At 48.2% G+C, this 17829-nt stretch overlaps 1 protein-coding gene across 2 annotated transcripts in view; it reads left to right on the plus strand.

Moving 5' to 3' along the window:
* SDHB (succinate dehydrogenase complex iron sulfur subunit B) overlaps positions 1-16273 on the plus strand; it is a 32052-nt gene extending 15779 nt beyond the window's left edge. The window contains exons 3-8 of one of the 2 annotated variants that reach the window (XM_025447401.3): positions 5068-5153; positions 7666-7802; positions 8440-8556; positions 11852-11953; positions 13309-13431; positions 16076-16273. In XM_025447401.3, coding sequence (XP_025303186.1) covers positions 5068-5153; positions 7666-7802; positions 8440-8556; positions 11852-11953; positions 13309-13431; positions 16076-16153 — 643 coding nt within the window. In that variant the 3' untranslated portion in view covers positions 16154-16273. The remainder of the gene's footprint in view (positions 1-5067; positions 5154-7665; positions 7803-8439; positions 8557-11851; positions 11954-13308; positions 13432-16075) is intronic. The other variant, XM_049106764.1, reaches the window with a different exon arrangement.
* The last annotated feature ends 1556 nt before the right edge of the window (positions 16274-17829 follow it).

Consider the following 17829-nt stretch of genomic DNA (forward strand, 5'->3'; position numbering starts at 1 on the left):
TCCCAGGTCTCCAAGATCGTGCCCTGGGCCAAAGGCAGGCGCCAAACCGCTGCGCCAACCAAGGATCCCTGAAAATATTTTTTTAAAAATTTGGTCATCTTCTAGCCAGACTGGTCAAAAATTAGAAGAAAAACAAAATCCTAGTAGCAAAACAGAAAGAATGGATATCAGTATGGATCCTGTAGATATTCAAATGATACTAAAAGTAGGGGCATCTGGCTGGCTCAGTAGGAAGGGCATGCAACTCTTTTGTTCTCAGAATCATGAATTCAAGCCCCCCATTGGGCATAGAGTTTACTTAAATAAAGAAAACTTTTTTAAAAATGATACTAAAAGTGTATTATAAATGACTTTATGGGAGTGAATTCAATAATTTTGATGAAGTGGACAAATTCCTTGAAAAATATAACTACCAGACTGACATAAAGATGAAATAGAAAAGATGAATAGTGCTATGTTGGCTATAGGTAGATGTGTTATCAAAAACCTTTTCACATGGGATCCCTGGGTGGCGCAGCGGTTTGGCACGCCTGCCTTTGGCCCGGGGCTGATCCTGGAGACCTGGGATCAAATCCCACGTCAGGCTCCTGGTGCATGGAGCCTGCTTCTCCCTGTGCCTGTGTCTCTGCCTCTCTCTCTCTCTCTCTCTCTCTCTCTCTCTCTGTGTGTGACTATCATAAATACGTACATACATACATACATACCTTTTCACAAAGAAAGCTCCAGGCCCAGGTGGCTTCACTGATGAATCATATCAAACAATTAAGAAAAATGGAACACCAGTATAAGATCCTTTCAGAAAATAAACAAGGAATAATCACTTCCCAGTTCATTTTAGGAGGCCATCAAAACCTGATTCCAAAATCTAACAAACACATTACAAAAAGAAAAGTTATAGATTGGTATCTTTTTGAACACAGACACAAAAATTCTCAAGAAAATTTCAGCAGATCAAATATAACTGTAAAAAGGATGATGCCTTCCTAACCAAGTTTGAGTTTGTCCCAGAGATGTAAAGTTGGTTTAACATTGGTGAATCAGTGTAATTCACCATAACAGGATAAAGGAGAAAACCTGTAACTTGCAAAATAGAAAAAGAGGGGAACTTCCTCAACCAGATAAAGAGAATCTCTGGAAAAACCTATGAGTTCACAGCACACTTAATTGTGAAATAGTTGGTGCTTTGCCCGTAAGGAACAAAGCAAGGACGTCCACTCCTGGCTTTGTTCAGGATGATGCTGCTAGACATTATAACAAGTATCTTAAAGGCAAGTATAAAAGAAAGCATGAAGTTTGGAAAGGAGGAAATAAAACTGTACCTAGTCACAAATAATACTATCACTGACTTAGAAAATTCCCAAGCATCTACAGAACTACAAGAACGTAAGTAAATTTAGCAAGGTTGCACAATAGAAGGTCAATATGCAAAAAGGCTTTTTGTTTTGTTTTGTTTTGTTTTGTTTTGTTGTTTTAACTAGCATTAACCGGAATTTTACTGCAGGCTCTAACCAACGACATTAAGCAAGAGGAAAAATAGGAAACTAAAGATCCTCTATGAAGAGGATCTATATGGCCCTATATATAGAAAATCTTAACAAACCCACACCAGAAAACTAGAACTAAAATTAGATTAGTGAGGACATAGGATACAAGACCAGTATAGAAAACTCAGCTATATTTCTGTGTACTAACAGTGAACAACCCAGTAAGAAACTGTTTCCACTTATAATAACATCAAAAAGATTAAAATACTTAGGAGCCATTAACAAAAAAATGCAAGGCTTGTACACTGAGAACTATAAAACTTTGTTGAAATGAAATTAAAGACCTAAATAAATGGAAAGACATCCCATATTTGTAGTTGACTTTTTTTTTTTTTTTTTTTTTTTTTTGAGTAATCTCTACACTCAGCGTGGGGTTCCAGCTCACAACCCTGAGACTAAGTCTACTGACTGAGCCAGTCAGGCACCCCTGGAAGGCAATATTTTTAAGGTGGCAATATGCCCCCAGACTTACAAATTCAACACAATCACTGTCAAAAGCCCAGCAGTTGTTTTTATAGAAATTGACAAGCAGATCCTAAAATTCATATGACAATCTCATGCAAGGGACACAGCCAAAACAACTTGATTTCTGTGTACAGAAAACATTTGCAGCCTTGTGTGTAATAGAGAATTTAAGCACCAACTGTCCTTCCATAGGAAAACGGTAGGCAGTGACAGTCCTTTGATTAACAAAGAAGATTGTTGTCATTTAAAATATGCCAGGACAAGAATAGACAGACCATTAGAATATTTAAAAGTTCCAAAATAGACTACACTTTAATGAAATTCTAACATGGAATGCCAGAAGTAAGTATCACAAATCAGAAGCAAAAGTAGGTTTAGTCAGTGATTTGAGGCAATTAACAGTTTTTACAATTTGAGGGGGAATACTTTAAAAACAAAAAGTAGGGGCGTCTGGGTGGCTCAGTTGGTTGAGCATCTGACTTGGGTTTCAGCTCAGGTCATGATCTCAGGGTCCTGGAATGGAGTACGGAGTTGGGCTCTACACTGGACATGGGGCCTGGCGTTCTCCCTCTCCCTCTGCCCCCTCCTTTTTAAAAAAAATGATATATAATATGTAATAAAAAATTTTAAAGATGTAAAAACTTAGAAATTTCTAAGTATTCATGAAACCTCAGAAAGGAGTGTGGTCTTTTTAGATTTAACAGTGATAATATCGTAAGAGGAAAAGGTGATCAGTTTGACACCTTTAAAGCACATTTAAGCATTTAAATCTGTGCGTTTTAAAAATTCCATTACCCAAATTAGAAGTTAGATAGCCAGTTGCTGCTTAAAGGCTGCCAATGAGGGAGGGGCAGGGTTAGCATCAGATATAATAGATTTGTGGTATATATTTTGGTCTTGTCCGGGGTTTCCAGCTCCTAAAACCCATGTAATCCTAAGTGTTCAGAGCTATAGGGTCATCTTTTGTTATAAGACTTTGGTTTTGCTCCCAGTTCCTGAAATAGCTCCAGATATATAATAAAGGTAAAAGCAAGTTACCTTTTGTTATTGTTATCTTTTGTTATTCATAACAAGCCCCTTTCAGCCGTCAGTTTATGTTAATGACATGATTTTTAGAAATCTAGATAACTGGCAGGAACCAACCCTGTGTTTAGAGAGTTAGAACACAAAGCCCTGCCCCTTGACCTAGGAGGCAAGAGAGGTTAGAGGTCGAATCACTTAAGCCAACAGCCAGTTTGTAATCAGTTGTGCCTACACACTGAAGACTCCATAAAATCCCTGGAATGTGTGGGGTTCAGAGAGCTTGGGTGGGTGAACCCCTGGAGGTGCAGTGAGAAGACATGGCCCTGTTCCCCCTTCCCTTGCCCTGTGCATCTCTTCCATTTGCCTGTTCTACTAAATCAGTAGATTTAGTAACTTACAGTCTAGTAAGTTAACTATTTCTCTGAATTCTGTGAGCCACTCTAGCAATTACCAAACCTAAGAAGGGGATTATGAGAATGTGATTTATAGCCAGTCATCTAAGAGCACAGGTGACAACCCAAACTTGCAGCCTGAGGAGGGTGTGGCAGTCAGTGGGACCTGTGGCATGTGGTGCTGTCTCTGGGTCCATGGTGTCAGATTGGGTTACAATGTAGGACACCTAGCTGGTGTTGAAAGTACATGTTTGGTGACCAGGAATATTGAGAGTGAGAAGGTGAAAGGTTCACAGCTTTTAAAAAATGCGCTTTAAAAAACATTCCCCCCCCCAAAAAAAAACATTCCCAAGATCTCAAACAAAGAGGCAAAGACCATGGATGGACTGTCTCTAGCAGTAGTCAACTAGAAGGAACAGGCCACGCAGGTGTGGATGTTCATCTGCTCTCTGGTGCGCCTCCAGCACCCAGAATGGGACCTGGCACAGAGCAGATTTTGAATAAACCATGAGTGAAGAAAAATCACTGACTTGATGACAAATATTCAGCCACCTCGATTTTCAGAGATCTCAGATAAAACACTGACAATGGTAGTAGTTCTCCCTTCTCAAACTAGGAGAGGTTTTTAAAGGTCTCGGCTCCCAGTGTTAGCAGAGATAGGGCTGAGAGGTATTTGTACATTGCTGATAGAAGTACAGATAACGCGGTGTGTTAACTAATCTCGTGATGATCATTTCACAACATAAACACTCCAGATTCTGTGCCACACTTTCGTGCTGTACACCTTAAATTTGCACATTGTCAATTATATCTCAGTAAAGCTAGAAAAAAAACCTAGATAATGCTAAAGGATATTTGGGGAGGGGGATATGTTTTTTTTTGTGGGGGGAGATATGTTTCTAAATGCCATGCATAGAAAAGTACTGAGAGGCCCAGAGCAGCAGCCAAGAAATAGGTTTGTTGAGTGCTTGTCTGTGTACCAGATGCCATGAAAATCGCAGTTTTATTTCATCTTTGTAATAATCCTGTGACATAAATATTAGTTCCATTTTATAGGTCAAGAAAGAGGCTCAGAGAGCGAACGAGTCCATAGAGCTGCACTCTGCATGATGATGATCATGGTTAAACTAAATATGTGGCAGACACTCCCCCTTCATCTTCCCGTGTGTTAATTCACCTGCAGTAGTCCCATGAGATGTAGGTACTGCTCTCTGCTTTGTGGGTGAGGAGCTGAAGCCGGGGTTTGCCAAGAACCTAGGAAGCGTCCAAGCCAGGACTCAGACCAGGCTCCCTGCCACCAGGCCTGCGCTCCAGCTTCCAAGCCAGTGCTACTGCCCTTCCTCCCACCTGCTGCACCCACGCACATGGACACTCACAGCGCTTAGGAGTGGGGGACTGTCTCTACCCCTGTAGCTTTCCTTTTCCTAGAAATGTATATGCAGTGTGACTCCGCAGTGCTTAGAATGTGTAAGGATAACATAAAAACAGAAGTACAGAAAAAAATTCTGAGTGTGCCCTGAGAAAGCCAAATGGGTTAGAAGAGCAGCTGACATATGCAGATGTCTCAGGTCTTATTACAACAAAGGGCAGGAAGATTGAACATCCCGTCAATATGACCGGAGTGTTTTGTTGTTTTTGGTCAGATGTGGTCCTATGGTGTTGGATGCTTTAATCAAGATTAAGAATGAAATTGACTCTACCTTGACCTTCCGAAGATCATGCAGAGAAGGTAAGCATTTCCTTCCTTGTTAAACTTTAGACACTTAGGCTCTGGTTCCGCGGCCGGCCTGCCTGCCACAGCTGAGCTGGCGGTCTGCCAGGAGACCAGGTGTTGCACTTCCTTTCCTTGGGTAAATGCGCCTAAAACTCCCAAGTGTAGTACAGGTTCTGTACATTTCTGAGTTTTCTTCCCATCGGGAATCATATGTAGCCTGGTTCCTGCATCTGGCGTGAGCTGCCCACCCCTCAGGCATTAACTCCCATCTGCTAGCAGGACGCAGCCCATCTCTGCACCACTGCTGAGCTCATTCACTGGGGACAGCAGTGGAGTTTCTAGTCAGTGCTTGTGCACATTAACCCTTGTCCAGCAAGGGGGCACAGGTGTGCCGCTGCCAGCTCCCAGCATTACGAGTGTACACGTATATAAAGTATCTGCTCAGTAGGAATGTTCTAGGCAGGAACAGTCTCCCCACAGTAAGAGCTGTTATGCTAGAAAAATATAATTACTAATGAAAGTCTAACAGTGATACAGTTTTTTAATATAAATTTAAATAAAGTGAGTTGATACTAAGAAAACTCATAAATAGGGCAGCCCAGTGGAGCAGTGGTTTAGTGCTGCCTTCAGCCCAGGGCATGATCCTGGAGACCTGGGATCGAGTCCCACGTCCGGCTCCCTGCCTAGAGCCTGCTTCTCCCTCTGCCTATATCTCTTCCCCTCTCTCTCTCTCTCTTTCTGTGTGTTTCTCATGAATAAATAAATAAAATCTTAAAAAAAAAAGAAAAAGAAAACTCCTAGATAATCATTTAGCAGTCCTCAGACATGGGAAAAAAATCACAGAGGATTATCACAAGGGCTGACTGGTCCTGACGGCCGTAGAGCACAGTCAGTGGACCTTAGGCCCAGGGAGGTTAAGGGACTTCCAAAAAAACACATAGGTAGTTGGGGAGCCAGGCATCAGCCAGGGTTGTCAGATTCCAGAACCGCACTCAGGCGGTATGCTCTGCTGGCCAGGCTCAGAAAACCTGGGATAAAACCAAAACAGAGAGTAGGTTGGACCCCAACCAGTGATTGAAGCTTCTTCCTAAAATGACCTTCCATAAAAGGAAAAGTCACTATGGATATTGGCCCATTGCTTTTTGTCTTTGTTCGGTACATGTCAAGTATTCCAGCCTTCCTTCTAAGACATCTGCTTTGATTCAGCTAATCATACAGGATGGGATTTAGTGTACCAAATGCTGACAGATATTATAGTAGTTTGGCTGAGTCCTGCTGTTCAGGGAACGCTCTGTGGTAATTAAATACCAACTTTCCCCACGTAAATCCTGGCAACCTAGGAAATATAGATGCTTTTCAGTAACCTTTCTCCGTAAGACTTTGTCAGAGCCAAGAACATATGATGTGGCCCATCTGGACTAAAAAGTATGAGGCAGAGTGATACTAATTGCCACTCCTTTCTCTTCCCTTATCGTTTTTTAAGAGAATTTCCTGGGGAGCCTTTTTCAGAGAAGATTCATTGGATTTATTTTTTAAATTGCATACCATTTCTTATAAAAGCATACTTCTGGTTGGATGCCAGGCACACACAAATATATGGATAGCATTCAGTCTCCTGGGGAACTTCGCGGTATTTGCTAAAAACAGGTCTCTGTGTTGTCTTACACACTTACTAAGATTAGCAGGAGAAGAGAACGCGGTCTTACCAAAGTGATAACCCAGTACAGGTTTCACAACTAATCACATTTCTCTGGTCTGATGATCTTCAAGAAAACAGCTTCAGAGAAATGGGTTCAGATTGCATATTCCTCTTTAAACTCTAAAATATCTAGGAAATTTCCATACACAGCAAATGAGCCCGGGCAAAGAAAAGTGTCATCTTCAGGGTCCTTGGTCAGCACCTAACTTTTGCTTGGTTAGCTTTGCTTTGCTTTCACATTAGTTCATTCTTCTCCCTAGAAAGACAGTGCTCGGGCAGTTTATGTGGGTTTCATGGCCCCCACTGTGCTGCTAGTTTTGATGGAGACTATAGAGTAAGAGTCATATGTGGATAATCCATATCGAGGCCTCAGCCAGAAGATGGCCAAGACTGTTGATTTGCTTTTTGGGTTCTGTCTGTCAGAGTTTGAGTAGTTTGAGTTCAAATAACAGGCAGGGCTGCCTTTTTTTTTTTTTTTTTTTTTTTTCTTCTTTTTTTTCTTTTTCTGAAAATGCATGAAGCATGGAGCTAGGGATTGGCGTGGCAACTCTGTGATGCCAACAATGCCCCAGGCCCTTTCTGTCTTCCAGTGCCGTCTGTAGTGTGCAGATTCCAGCCTCAGGGTTGCCTCATGGCTTTTTGGAACTGGTCATTAGATCTCCATCCCAGGCAGGAAGACAGCAGTGGGGCACCTCTGCCACGGGTGTACTCCATGTCAGTGCTGCTCATGATGGTAGGGGAATGAGGGAATGACATTCCAGAAAATGAGTCTGAAGCTGGACTTCCCGAGCCTGGGTACAGAAGCGTTGAATGCCTTCTCTGTCTCAGGCATCTGTGGCTCCTGTGCCATGAACATCAACGGAGGCAACACTCTGGCTTGCACCCGCCGGATCGACACCAACCTCAGCAAAGTCTCCAAAATCTACCCTCTGCCGCATATGTATGTGATAAAGGATCTGGTTCCTGTGAGTTTCTGCCTCCCCTCCCATCCCTCCCCTGCCCCCTCTCTCTCCCATCCCCTCTCTCTCTCCTGACTCTTCCCCACCCCACCTTTTTTTATTTTCAGGGAGAAGGGAAGAGGTGTGTGTGAGGGAAAGATGTGTTATCATTCTTTAGGGCAGGCTTTTTTTCCTGAGTTTAATTGAGGAATTTGAATGGTGGAAGATAAACACACCTGGAAGATTCTCCAGCCCCTCATTGGAGAGGATTGTTTGGGACTAACAGGGACTTTAGAGTTGGAACAGTCCCAGAATCAAAAATTTGGCCATAACTACAAAGAATTCATGTGGAAAATAGCAGTGGGGAAGGCAACAATTGTTACACAGTGTACTTCCACACTGTACTTCCACAGTGTCTGCCTCCCCACTCGTGAGCGCCTTCATGGACCAGGCCTCAGGAGTGGGTAGAGGAGAGATTTCCCAGCCACAATGAACACTGACCATTTCTCCTTCTGTCACTTGCACGGATCCACGCCAAAGAGAGTCCAACTTCTGCTGCTGTGCGATGGGGAAGTGGGCAGCATCCAAGAAATGGGGTGACTGAGAATGCTAGGGAGTGATAGTAGAATCTGACCCTTCTTTTCTTCTTCTTCCCCTTACTCAGGACTTGAGCAACTTCTATGCTCAGTATAAATCCATTGAACCTTATTTGAAGAAGAAGGATGAATCCCAAGAGGGCAAGCAGCAGTATCTGCAGTCCATAGAAGATCGTGAGAAACTGGTCATTAGTCCCCTTTTACTGTCTTGCTTTGAGGAATTCTGTGCAAAGATGCTTGGGAGAAGTGTGGCTTGGGGGGGGATGGGGTGGGGGAGTAGCTGCATGGGACAATGCCGACCATTAATGGAGTGTATGCTGGAAAGGAACCACAAGAGCATCTGTCCAAGGGCTGGACAGCTGTCCTCTCAGGACCAGGGGGTAGTATGAACCCATAAGGGGCCCTCAAGGGGTCAAGGATCCAGAGCATGTCTGCCCCGCCTAGAAGGGCACATGATTACCATGTTGCAGGATGTTTGTTTGTTTCAAGAGAAACTTGTATGCAAAAGATCAGGTCTTGCCAAGTTGGCAGCTCCATTAGAGTGGCTCTTCAACAGTGGGCACATCAAAGACATGCTGGCCATGGGCGCTGGAGCTTCCATCTCCCTGTTTCATAGCAAAACAGTTCATGGCAAAACCAGGACCAGAACCTTGCTGTTTTTTCGTAACACCCAGTGTCCCAGGGGTTGCCGGGTGGGACGGTGACGGCCCTGTCACTCTCTTGACATCCCAGTGTCCGGGCTCTGAAGTCTTCCGGTGAAGGAGTCGTTCTCAAGTTCTCAGTCTCCTGCTCTGGCGCTGTTCCCTCCAAGAAGCCTCTGATCTGCACTCGTACTCCCCGCACACTCTGTGTCCTTGTGGAGAGGAAGAGGTGGGAAGGGGACCCAATAGAGATGGGTCCCAACAACAATCTGCACAGGACCAAGGACATGTGCCATGTCACGGTCAGCGCATCACGCGTTCCTCCAGTACAGCACTTGTCCAAGGAGCATCACTGACTCACCACCATGCTAGCAGGCCGGGCGCCCCTCAGGGGCAGCGGCAGCGACGGGATCTTAGTCCTTTCTGGACCCCGAGGCCACAGCACGGGTTATTTATCAGTACATGTTAGGCATGTGGATGAGTAAACACACTTTACCTTTTAGAAGTCTTGGGGAATATTTAGGCCCCCTCCTCTTCCCTGTAAAACTTTTTTTTTTTTTTTTTTTAAGATTTTATTTATTCATGAGAGACACACAGAGAGAGGCAGAGATGTAAGAGGAGAGTCTTCACGTGAGTGCCCAGTGCTCATCGTAGAGTGGTGTAAAGGCAGTGCAGACAGCTTTCTCCCGTGTCAGGAGGAGTTTGTTGTTCTGGCACAAGGCTCGCCCTGCATTCCTCACTCGCAGGGAGTCTGACTGCCCAGGGCCACCGGGCTGGGTTGGAACTGGTCTCTCCGGGCCAACTGGCCCTCCCGCATTCCTCCGTAGGCAAGCCTCCTGGATGCCCTACTCCTAGAGCATGACTGATTACCCTGAGTGTGTATTCTGGAAGTTCAAGGATTACTCAAATACCAAAAATTTGTTAAGCATTTTTCACTTCCTTAAGTTAATATGCTGAACATAACGTTTTCTCACAATTTTAAAAGCCTTAATGCTCACTGTGGGTAATTGGAAAATCCAGATAACTCTTTTTAAGTAATCTGTGCTATTGCAGCACCCAAGGATAATGTCTGTTGTCAGCTACTTTTGCTTTTCTTTTATCTGCTACATTTGTATGTAGCTGGGATCAGAATGCAAATATGCTTTTGTGTCCTGCCTTCTTCACTTAGGTTATTGTAAGCATTTTCCTGCGTTCTTGAGAATTCTTCGTAAGCATTCGCTTAGACTTTGTTCTCTGCTACTTCAGTTGAATGCACTGTATATTATTTAACCATTCCACTACTGTTGGACAGTGTCGCTCCCTGTTACAAAGAAGGCTAGATAAACATCTTGATCTTTCAAGTTCTAGCCAAAATTTGGAGTTTCTTTTCTTATTACAGGTTTTTCTGTAAGTGAGCTGAAGAATGTGACCATCACGAAGGCTCTTGAGCCTGTCCCCTATGCTTTCTAGATCAGTGGGGCAGTTTGCGTTCCTGCCTGCTCTCTGAACAGAACATAGATTTTGTTGAAGACTCACAGTTACAATCATGACCATCAACTGTGTGTCATCTGTTACAATAAGCTGTCACTTCAGATGTCAGTGTGCCCTTCTGTCTTGCTGCTTTTAATCAATTTCTGTTTTTTGCGAAATCAGGAGGTCCAGTTTGTTAGAACTGGGTGGACAGATTGAGTCAGCGTGCCAGGTTTAAAGAGCAGGCATTCCAGGGATCCCTGGGTGGCGCAGTGGTTTAGCGCCTGCCTTTGGCCCAGGGCACGATCCTGGAGACCTGGGATCGAATCCCACGTCAGGCTCCCGGTGCATGGAGCCTGCTTCTCCCTCTGCCTATGTCTCTGCCTCTCTCTCTATCTCTGTGTGACTATCATAAATTTAAAAAAAAATTTAAAAAAATAAAAAGATAAAGAGCAGGCATTCTAGAGTCGGACTGCCTGGGGTCCTGTCCCAGCCCTGCTGCTTGCCTGTGCGACCCTGGACCAGTGACCTAACCTCTCTAGACTCTAGTAGTCCTCATGCCACAGGATTGTTGTGATCAAATGATGAGAAGTGAGTTGAGCTCACGGGGCTCATTGAGGATGGTATCCCCATTGCCGGCCTGGTCTTTCCTCAGCACCAGGGCAGAGGCTTTTTTTTTTTTTCCCCCCAAATTTTTATCTAAATTCTAGGTAGTTGATATATGGTGCAATATTGGCTTCTGGAGTAGAGTTCATGATGCATCACTTACATACAACACCCAGTGCTCATCACAAGTACTCTCCTTGATAACCCATCACCCATCTAGCCCATCTTCCACCCACCTCCCTCCATCAACCCTCAGTTCGTTCTCTATCGTTAAGAATCTCTAAAAAAAAAAAAAAAAAAAAAGAATCTCTTACGGTTTACTTTCCTCTCCCCACCATTTGTTCATCTGTCGTTTTCTTAAATTCCACATGGGAGGGCAGTGGCTTTTGTAGACTCCTGGATGCCCCAGCACACAAGTCCTTCCTCATTTTCCTAGAGTACATTCTAAGCGGTGAAGTGTTTGGGTGGGTTGGTTGGGTTTTTAATGGGTTTTTGGTTTTGTTTTTAGATAACTGAGAGGTTATTGTTTATTAGAAGATAAGTACTTTGTGCTTGGACTTAAGAACTCTGGGTTCTAACCCGACAAACACGTACATTTCAACACCAAGATCTTTTTTATGAGTCTGATAAATCTTTGCAAGCCACCCCTAAGATTTTGCCAAGAAAACTCACACGCAAGTAGGCGCTCTGTTCACGCACAGATCCTGGACCTCGCGTTCAGCCAGCGGAACACATGCCAGTCTCTTCCATCATGTGCTCCTGACTGCCCTTCCCCTCCACACAGGACGGGCTGTACGAGTGTATCCTGTGTGCTTGCTGCAGCACCAGCTGCCCTAGCTACTGGTGGAATGGAGACAAATACCTGGGGCCTGCGGTTCTCATGCAGGTAAGGTGCTCCTTTGCTGCTCTAAGAGAACTTAAAACAGGCATCCAGGGACGCCTGCTTGGCTTAGTCCGTTGAGCATCCGATTTAGTTTTGGCTCAAGTCATGATCTCCGAGTTGTGAGATCGAGGCCTATGTCAGGCTCCCTGCTCAACGTGGAGTCTGCTTCTCTCCTCTCCCTCCACTCCTTGTTTTCCCTCTCTCTCTCTTTCTCTCCTTCTCAAGTAAATAAATAAATCTTTAAAACAAAACTGAGACATCCAGAAGTCTAAGAGGACAGCGTATTGTTGGAGCCAGGGTCCCAGCAGGCGCCTGTCACAGGGCAGGTGGCTACATTGTCCTCGCTTGGCTTTTAGCAAATCTTCATCTGCAAAGTACCTCACTTCTGTGTGGTGAGGGTCACCCCGAGGGGTGGTGGCACGCATTTTGGCAAAACTGGCCTTGCAGGTGTTTAAACCTATCCCCTATGCTGCTGGCTCTTGCCACTTTCCCCAGACCACAGCTGTCAGGTGGCCCCCCCATCTCCCTCACATGGGGATTTTTGAAGTGCAAGCAGGGAATAGAAATTTCATTGAGGGGAAGCTTCCCAGCTCAGGCTGGTACTTGTTTCCAGGCTAATGAAAGCCTGGAGTCCCGACTTTAGGGGTTAGTTGGCGAGAAGGCAGCACTGCCTCTCAGGCACATCACCACATGTGTAGTTCCCTGCAAAGAAACTGCCTTTGTTCCCAGAAAGCTGTGCTTTTTAAGTTTGTGGTCAGTGCTTTTCACAAGATTCTCAACTCCAAAAAAACAAGTTCTCATTTCTCATTTTCCCAAAAAAGGGAAGTTATGTGCTGTGTGACCATTTAGCAATATTGATTCTCATCTACATAAAGGATTGGTAATGACACCCCTTCACAGTTGGCACCTGTACCCACGCTGAGTTGGTGAATGGAGCTGCCCACGGGCAGGCAGTTAGCTGCCTTTGGGGTGGACTGACCAATTATGAGTCCATCAGTGGAACAAATATTATCTCTGGACAGATCTCTTAAGTCATCTGTGAAGACAGAGTCATGTCTTACGGGCCCTGCCTTCCCTACTCAATCTGGGCAGGAAGCCAGTGAGCACCTTGAAATAATGAAGCGATGCCTAGTCACCCGTCATTAAGCACCAGGGTACCAGGTGTGGTTCGCTTTGGGGTGGGGGGCGTTGATGGAGAGGAATTACAAAGGAGGGACCTTTCCTTGGAAGATGGCAAGAACTAAAGAGCAGAGACAAGGCCCCTAAGCTGAGGGGCTCCCTTCTGCTCCCCTGGGGCTTTGAGCTGACCGTTGGGTTGCCAGTGCAGCTCATCAGCACCCCCCGCCCCTGTTCTGCAGGCCTACCGCTGGATGATCGACTCCAGAGACGACTTCACTGAGGAGCGCCTGGCCAAGCTGCAGGACCCGTTCTCTCTGTACCGCTGCCACACCATCATGAACTGCACAAGGACCTGCCCCAAGGTACGCGGCGCTGGTGGCCCCCAGCCCTGCCTCCCTCCCCCGAGCTCACGTGTCAGAGGTGGAGAGGCACCAGAGTACCTGTCCCCTTGACGCGAGCCTGGGCTCCGGCTGGCACCTAATGCAAGGAACAGACATGCTCAGGCCCCGGAGGAAGGTTTACTTGTAGGGCGCACGCGGGCCCAAGGGAGTCCCCGAGCAGGAACCCGAGCTCACCGTGACTCGGTAGGAACTACAGGAGGAAAGGTGGCACAGCCCCAGGTCCCTCTCCGTGTTTTCCCTCGTCTCCGGGCTCCTGCTCACCCCGCTTCCACGCCCTCTCCCGCTTCCCGGGCTCACCCTGACCTGCCTGCAGCCAGCTGCCTGTCTTCTCTCAGCACGTCCGTGGCAGCCTGCATCCCAGGTGGACGAACTGCTGGGACTGGCTGCCACCTGAGCAGAGACTGGGCAGAGGGCTTCGCTGCAAGGTGTGGCGAGCAAGCAGGCAGGAGGTGGACAACGAGGGTGACCAGCTGGCAGTCTGAAGAAGGGGGGTGGGGGGCACGCGGCTGACCTTACACAGGAAACCCAGACTGCTAACCCCCTGCTCTTCGGCCTGGATGCCCGTGTTCCCAGGGGCCCCGTCTCTACCATGGCGCTTCTCCTGGTGTCAGCAGTGGGGCCTGGCGGGGGCCCCCAGGCCTCTAACTTGTGGGCAGGTTAGGCACCGATGTGCTCACCACAGCACAGGGAGTGAATAAGCCCAAGTGGCCGAGCCTGTGGGGCTGTGGGCCGGCGGCTCCAGGGGCACCGGGCCCCTGTGTTTCTCGGAAACTCCACATGGGCTTCGGGGGTGCTCAGGGACCTGTGGGAGTGGTGAGGCCCCGCTGTGGGGCGGGAAGGGGAGCTGGAGCTGAGCCCTGGGCAGGAAGGGGCTGGGGGCAGTGACTTGCCGAGGACGCTGTCTGGATGGGACAGGGACCCCGCTGCCCCCAGTGAGCTGTGCCGGTGGGCACAGACCCGCTAAGTCCTGCGGTAAACGGGGCACAGGCAGAGGTGCGGGTGCAGCGTCAGAGAGAGGGTGCCGCAGCGGCCCGACACCGACCCCGTCTCCTGCCGCCTCCCATGCAGCTGGTATCCCTGGCCTCTTGGGTGCTCTTCCAGAGGCTTCACGCTGCACATTGATGCACACGCATCCTGTTCTGTCTCCCACTGCCTTTTCCCCTTAATTTATTTTGGAGACTATTCCAGATTAGTCTTTTTTTTTTTAAGATTTTATTTATTTATTCATGAGAGACACAGAGAGAGAGAGGGGCAGAGACACAGGCAGAGGGAGAAGCAGGCTCCGTGCAGGGAGCCCAACGTGGGACTCGATCCCAGGAGCCCAGGATCACGCTCTGGGCCGAAGGCAGTTTCTAAACCACCAAACCACCCAGGCTTCCCCAGATCAGTCTTTGAAGAGGGTCCTCTCTCCCTTTCTCTCTCTCTGAAAATTTTTTTTTCTTTTTTTCTTTCTTCCCACACCTGTTTTTTTCCACTATGGAAGTGCCTTTTTTGGCAGTAGGGTTGAATGGACAAAACTTTCTCAGCTGGATGGGACGAGGCAGCCGCAAGTCTAGACGGCACCTGGAGTGAGGGAAAGTGGATGGCGTAGAGGAAACCCACATGACCTGAGCATCAAGGTCACGGTGTTCCACAGTGGCCGTGGGTCTCCTGTTTTGAGGCTTCCCAGGACAACACCTTGGCCTGAAAAGGCAGGCTAGTTCCCTGGAGCACGCGGTGGCGGGCAGGAGGCCGTGGTGGCCCTCCTGTGGGGACTGCAGGCCACACAGCATAGCGCATGGCCCAGGATGGGAGGCAGGGCCGACCACAGAGCACAGGCCCTGGGGAGTCGGGTGTGGGCGGGGGGTGCAGGGCCAGATGGCTGAGCCGGCCTGATCTCGAGCAGAGCCAGGCGCTTGGCACCAGTGAAACAGTTGCAGAAAATGCCAACCCCTGTTTACTTAGTCTCTGCACGCCTGCTGACAGGAGGTTTGCACACAAACTCAGGACCCTTGAAGGGTAGGGCCGCTTACCCTCACCCAGTCCTCCCTTTCCTGCGCACGGTCTTCACCACCTATCCTCCGGCCTCTTTCCCACACACTTCAGTGCCAGGGTCGGAGTCGTCCTGCTAACACGGGGACTCTCTTCCAACCTCGGACGAGTCCTTGTCTCACTTTGCCAGGTTTTCACTTGTCTCCCTGCTCGTAAGAGGTTGGCACTCCCAGGGTTCAATTAGGGCGCTTCCTGCAGACCCTACAGACTGCTAATGACACTTGAGGGCCCCCTGGGGAAGGTCGCTCCCAGGACCCGAGAGGGCTCCTGGGTGCCCATGGGAACGTGCAAGGGTCTGCAGGCCACTGGCTGGTTGAGCCCCCAGCCGTGGCCCGAGGAAGAGCTGCCCGCTCCTGGGGGTGTGTGCATTTTGCACACATGGACCTGGGGCAGAGGCGGGTCGGGGGCACTGCAGGTGGACGCGGGGAGCCCTGAGCCCGGGCACCTGACTTTCCGAGGACGTCGTTTGCCTCCACCTCACTTTGACCCTATTCCCGCTGCGGGGTTCGCCCAAGGCCCTGGGTTCTTCGTTCAGTTCACTTACCAGTGGTTTCTATTCTCTTCTTTACCCAAGGGGCTGAATCCAGGCAAAGCTATTGCTGAAATCAAGAAAATGATGGCCACCTATAAGGGGAAGAAAGCGTCCGTGTGACGCTGAGCGTGAAGTAGCCGGCTCGGCTGGACACACTTTACATCCAACTTGAGTCCCTTCAGAGGCCTTGATTTTCCATGAGCACAGCATGTATAATAAACATTTTAAGAAATAAATAAATGCTATTCTACTTTATTAACAAAAAAGCAAGCCCGTCCCTTTTACTTGCTGAAGAGAAATGTGCAGGTGCCAGAAGGAAGAGTCCACCAGGGCTCCCGAACCGAGCCCTTGGGTGGGTTCCTTCTCCCCCTAGCCTCTCTGTCGGGGGGGTGTGACTGTGCCCCCCTCACTCGTGGCCGGGGGAGCACCGGGCCCTTCCCCTGCAAGCTCACTGAGTGTTAGCTCTTGTCATCAGGCAGCCTCCCGGTTCCTCCAACATTCAGGATTAGCATGACGTGAAGCCGCGTCTTGCTAAGTCACTGTATCTCCTTGAGGCGAGGTTAGGCGCCTCCAGCACAGCAAGGACCGGGTCCCCTGTGACCTCGAGTTCCACAGCGGACCTCGAGGGGCCCCTCCCAGCAAGGGAGGCAAGCGCAGACTCCTGGCGCCGCAGCCTGGGCTTTACCACCAAGGCAGCAGCGCTCACCGAAAAGCCAGACTGCAAAAGTGCATCAGATCAGATGTGGGAGGCCCTGCAGACCCCATGTTGCACACGCCCTCCTCCCACCCCCCATTAACTGTTCTGTTCCTTCCAGACCTTGATGTCATGACACATGGGCATACAGAAAGCTTTCCCTTCAGAAACACGGTGTGAGGGGCCCCTGGGAGGCTCAGCGGTGGAGCCTCTGCCTTCAGCTCAGGTACCGGGCTGCTGGGATCAAGTCCCGCGTCGGGCTCCCTGCATGGAGCCTGCTTCTCCCTCTGCCTGTGTCTCTACCCTTCTCTCATGAATACATAAATAAAATTTTAAAAATACATATTTATGTATTCATGAGAGACACAGGCAGAGGCAGAAGCAGGCTCCATGCAGGGAGCCTGACGTGGGACTCAATCCCGGGTCTCCAGGATCACACTCCGAGCTGAAGGCGGTGCTAAACCGCTGAGCCACCCGGGGCTGCCCATAAATAAAATATTTTAAAAAACAAAAACGGGGTGTGATACAGGGCACCTGGGTGGCTCAGTCAGTTAAGAATCTGACTTGATTTCAGCTCAGGTCACGATCTCAGGGCCATGGGATCAAGCCCACTGTCAGGCTCTGCCCTGAGCAGGGAGTTTACTGAAGATTCTGGCTCCCTCCCTCTGCCCCTCCTGTGTCCGCCCACCCACCCGCTCCACCCCCACCGCAAGACGGGCTCGCTCTCACTCTCTCGCTCTCTTGCTTTCTAAAATAAAGATTTTTTTAAAGTAATTACACCCAACATGGGGCTCATACCCACGACCCCGAGATCAAGAGTCGCGTGTCCTACCAACTGAGCCAGCCAGGCGCCCCAGAACCTTCTTTTTAAGGCTGAAGAATGCTCCATTGTGGGTAGACACTTGGGTGCCTTCCATATTTTTTACTATTGTGACTAGGAGCAGCCTTCTATTTTTACCCAATATATAAGGGTCTCTCTTTTTTTTAAGATTTTATTTATTTATTCATGAGAGGCAGAGGCACAGGCAGAGGGAGAAGCAGGCTCCATGCAGGGAGCCCGATGCAGGACTCGATCCCAGGACCCCGGGATCACACCCTGAGC

Source organism: Canis lupus, chromosome 2 (genome assembly GCF_003254725.2).
Source record: "Canis lupus dingo isolate Sandy chromosome 2, ASM325472v2, whole genome shotgun sequence".
In the NCBI taxonomy this organism is placed as follows: domain Eukaryota; kingdom Metazoa; phylum Chordata; class Mammalia; order Carnivora; family Canidae; genus Canis; species Canis lupus.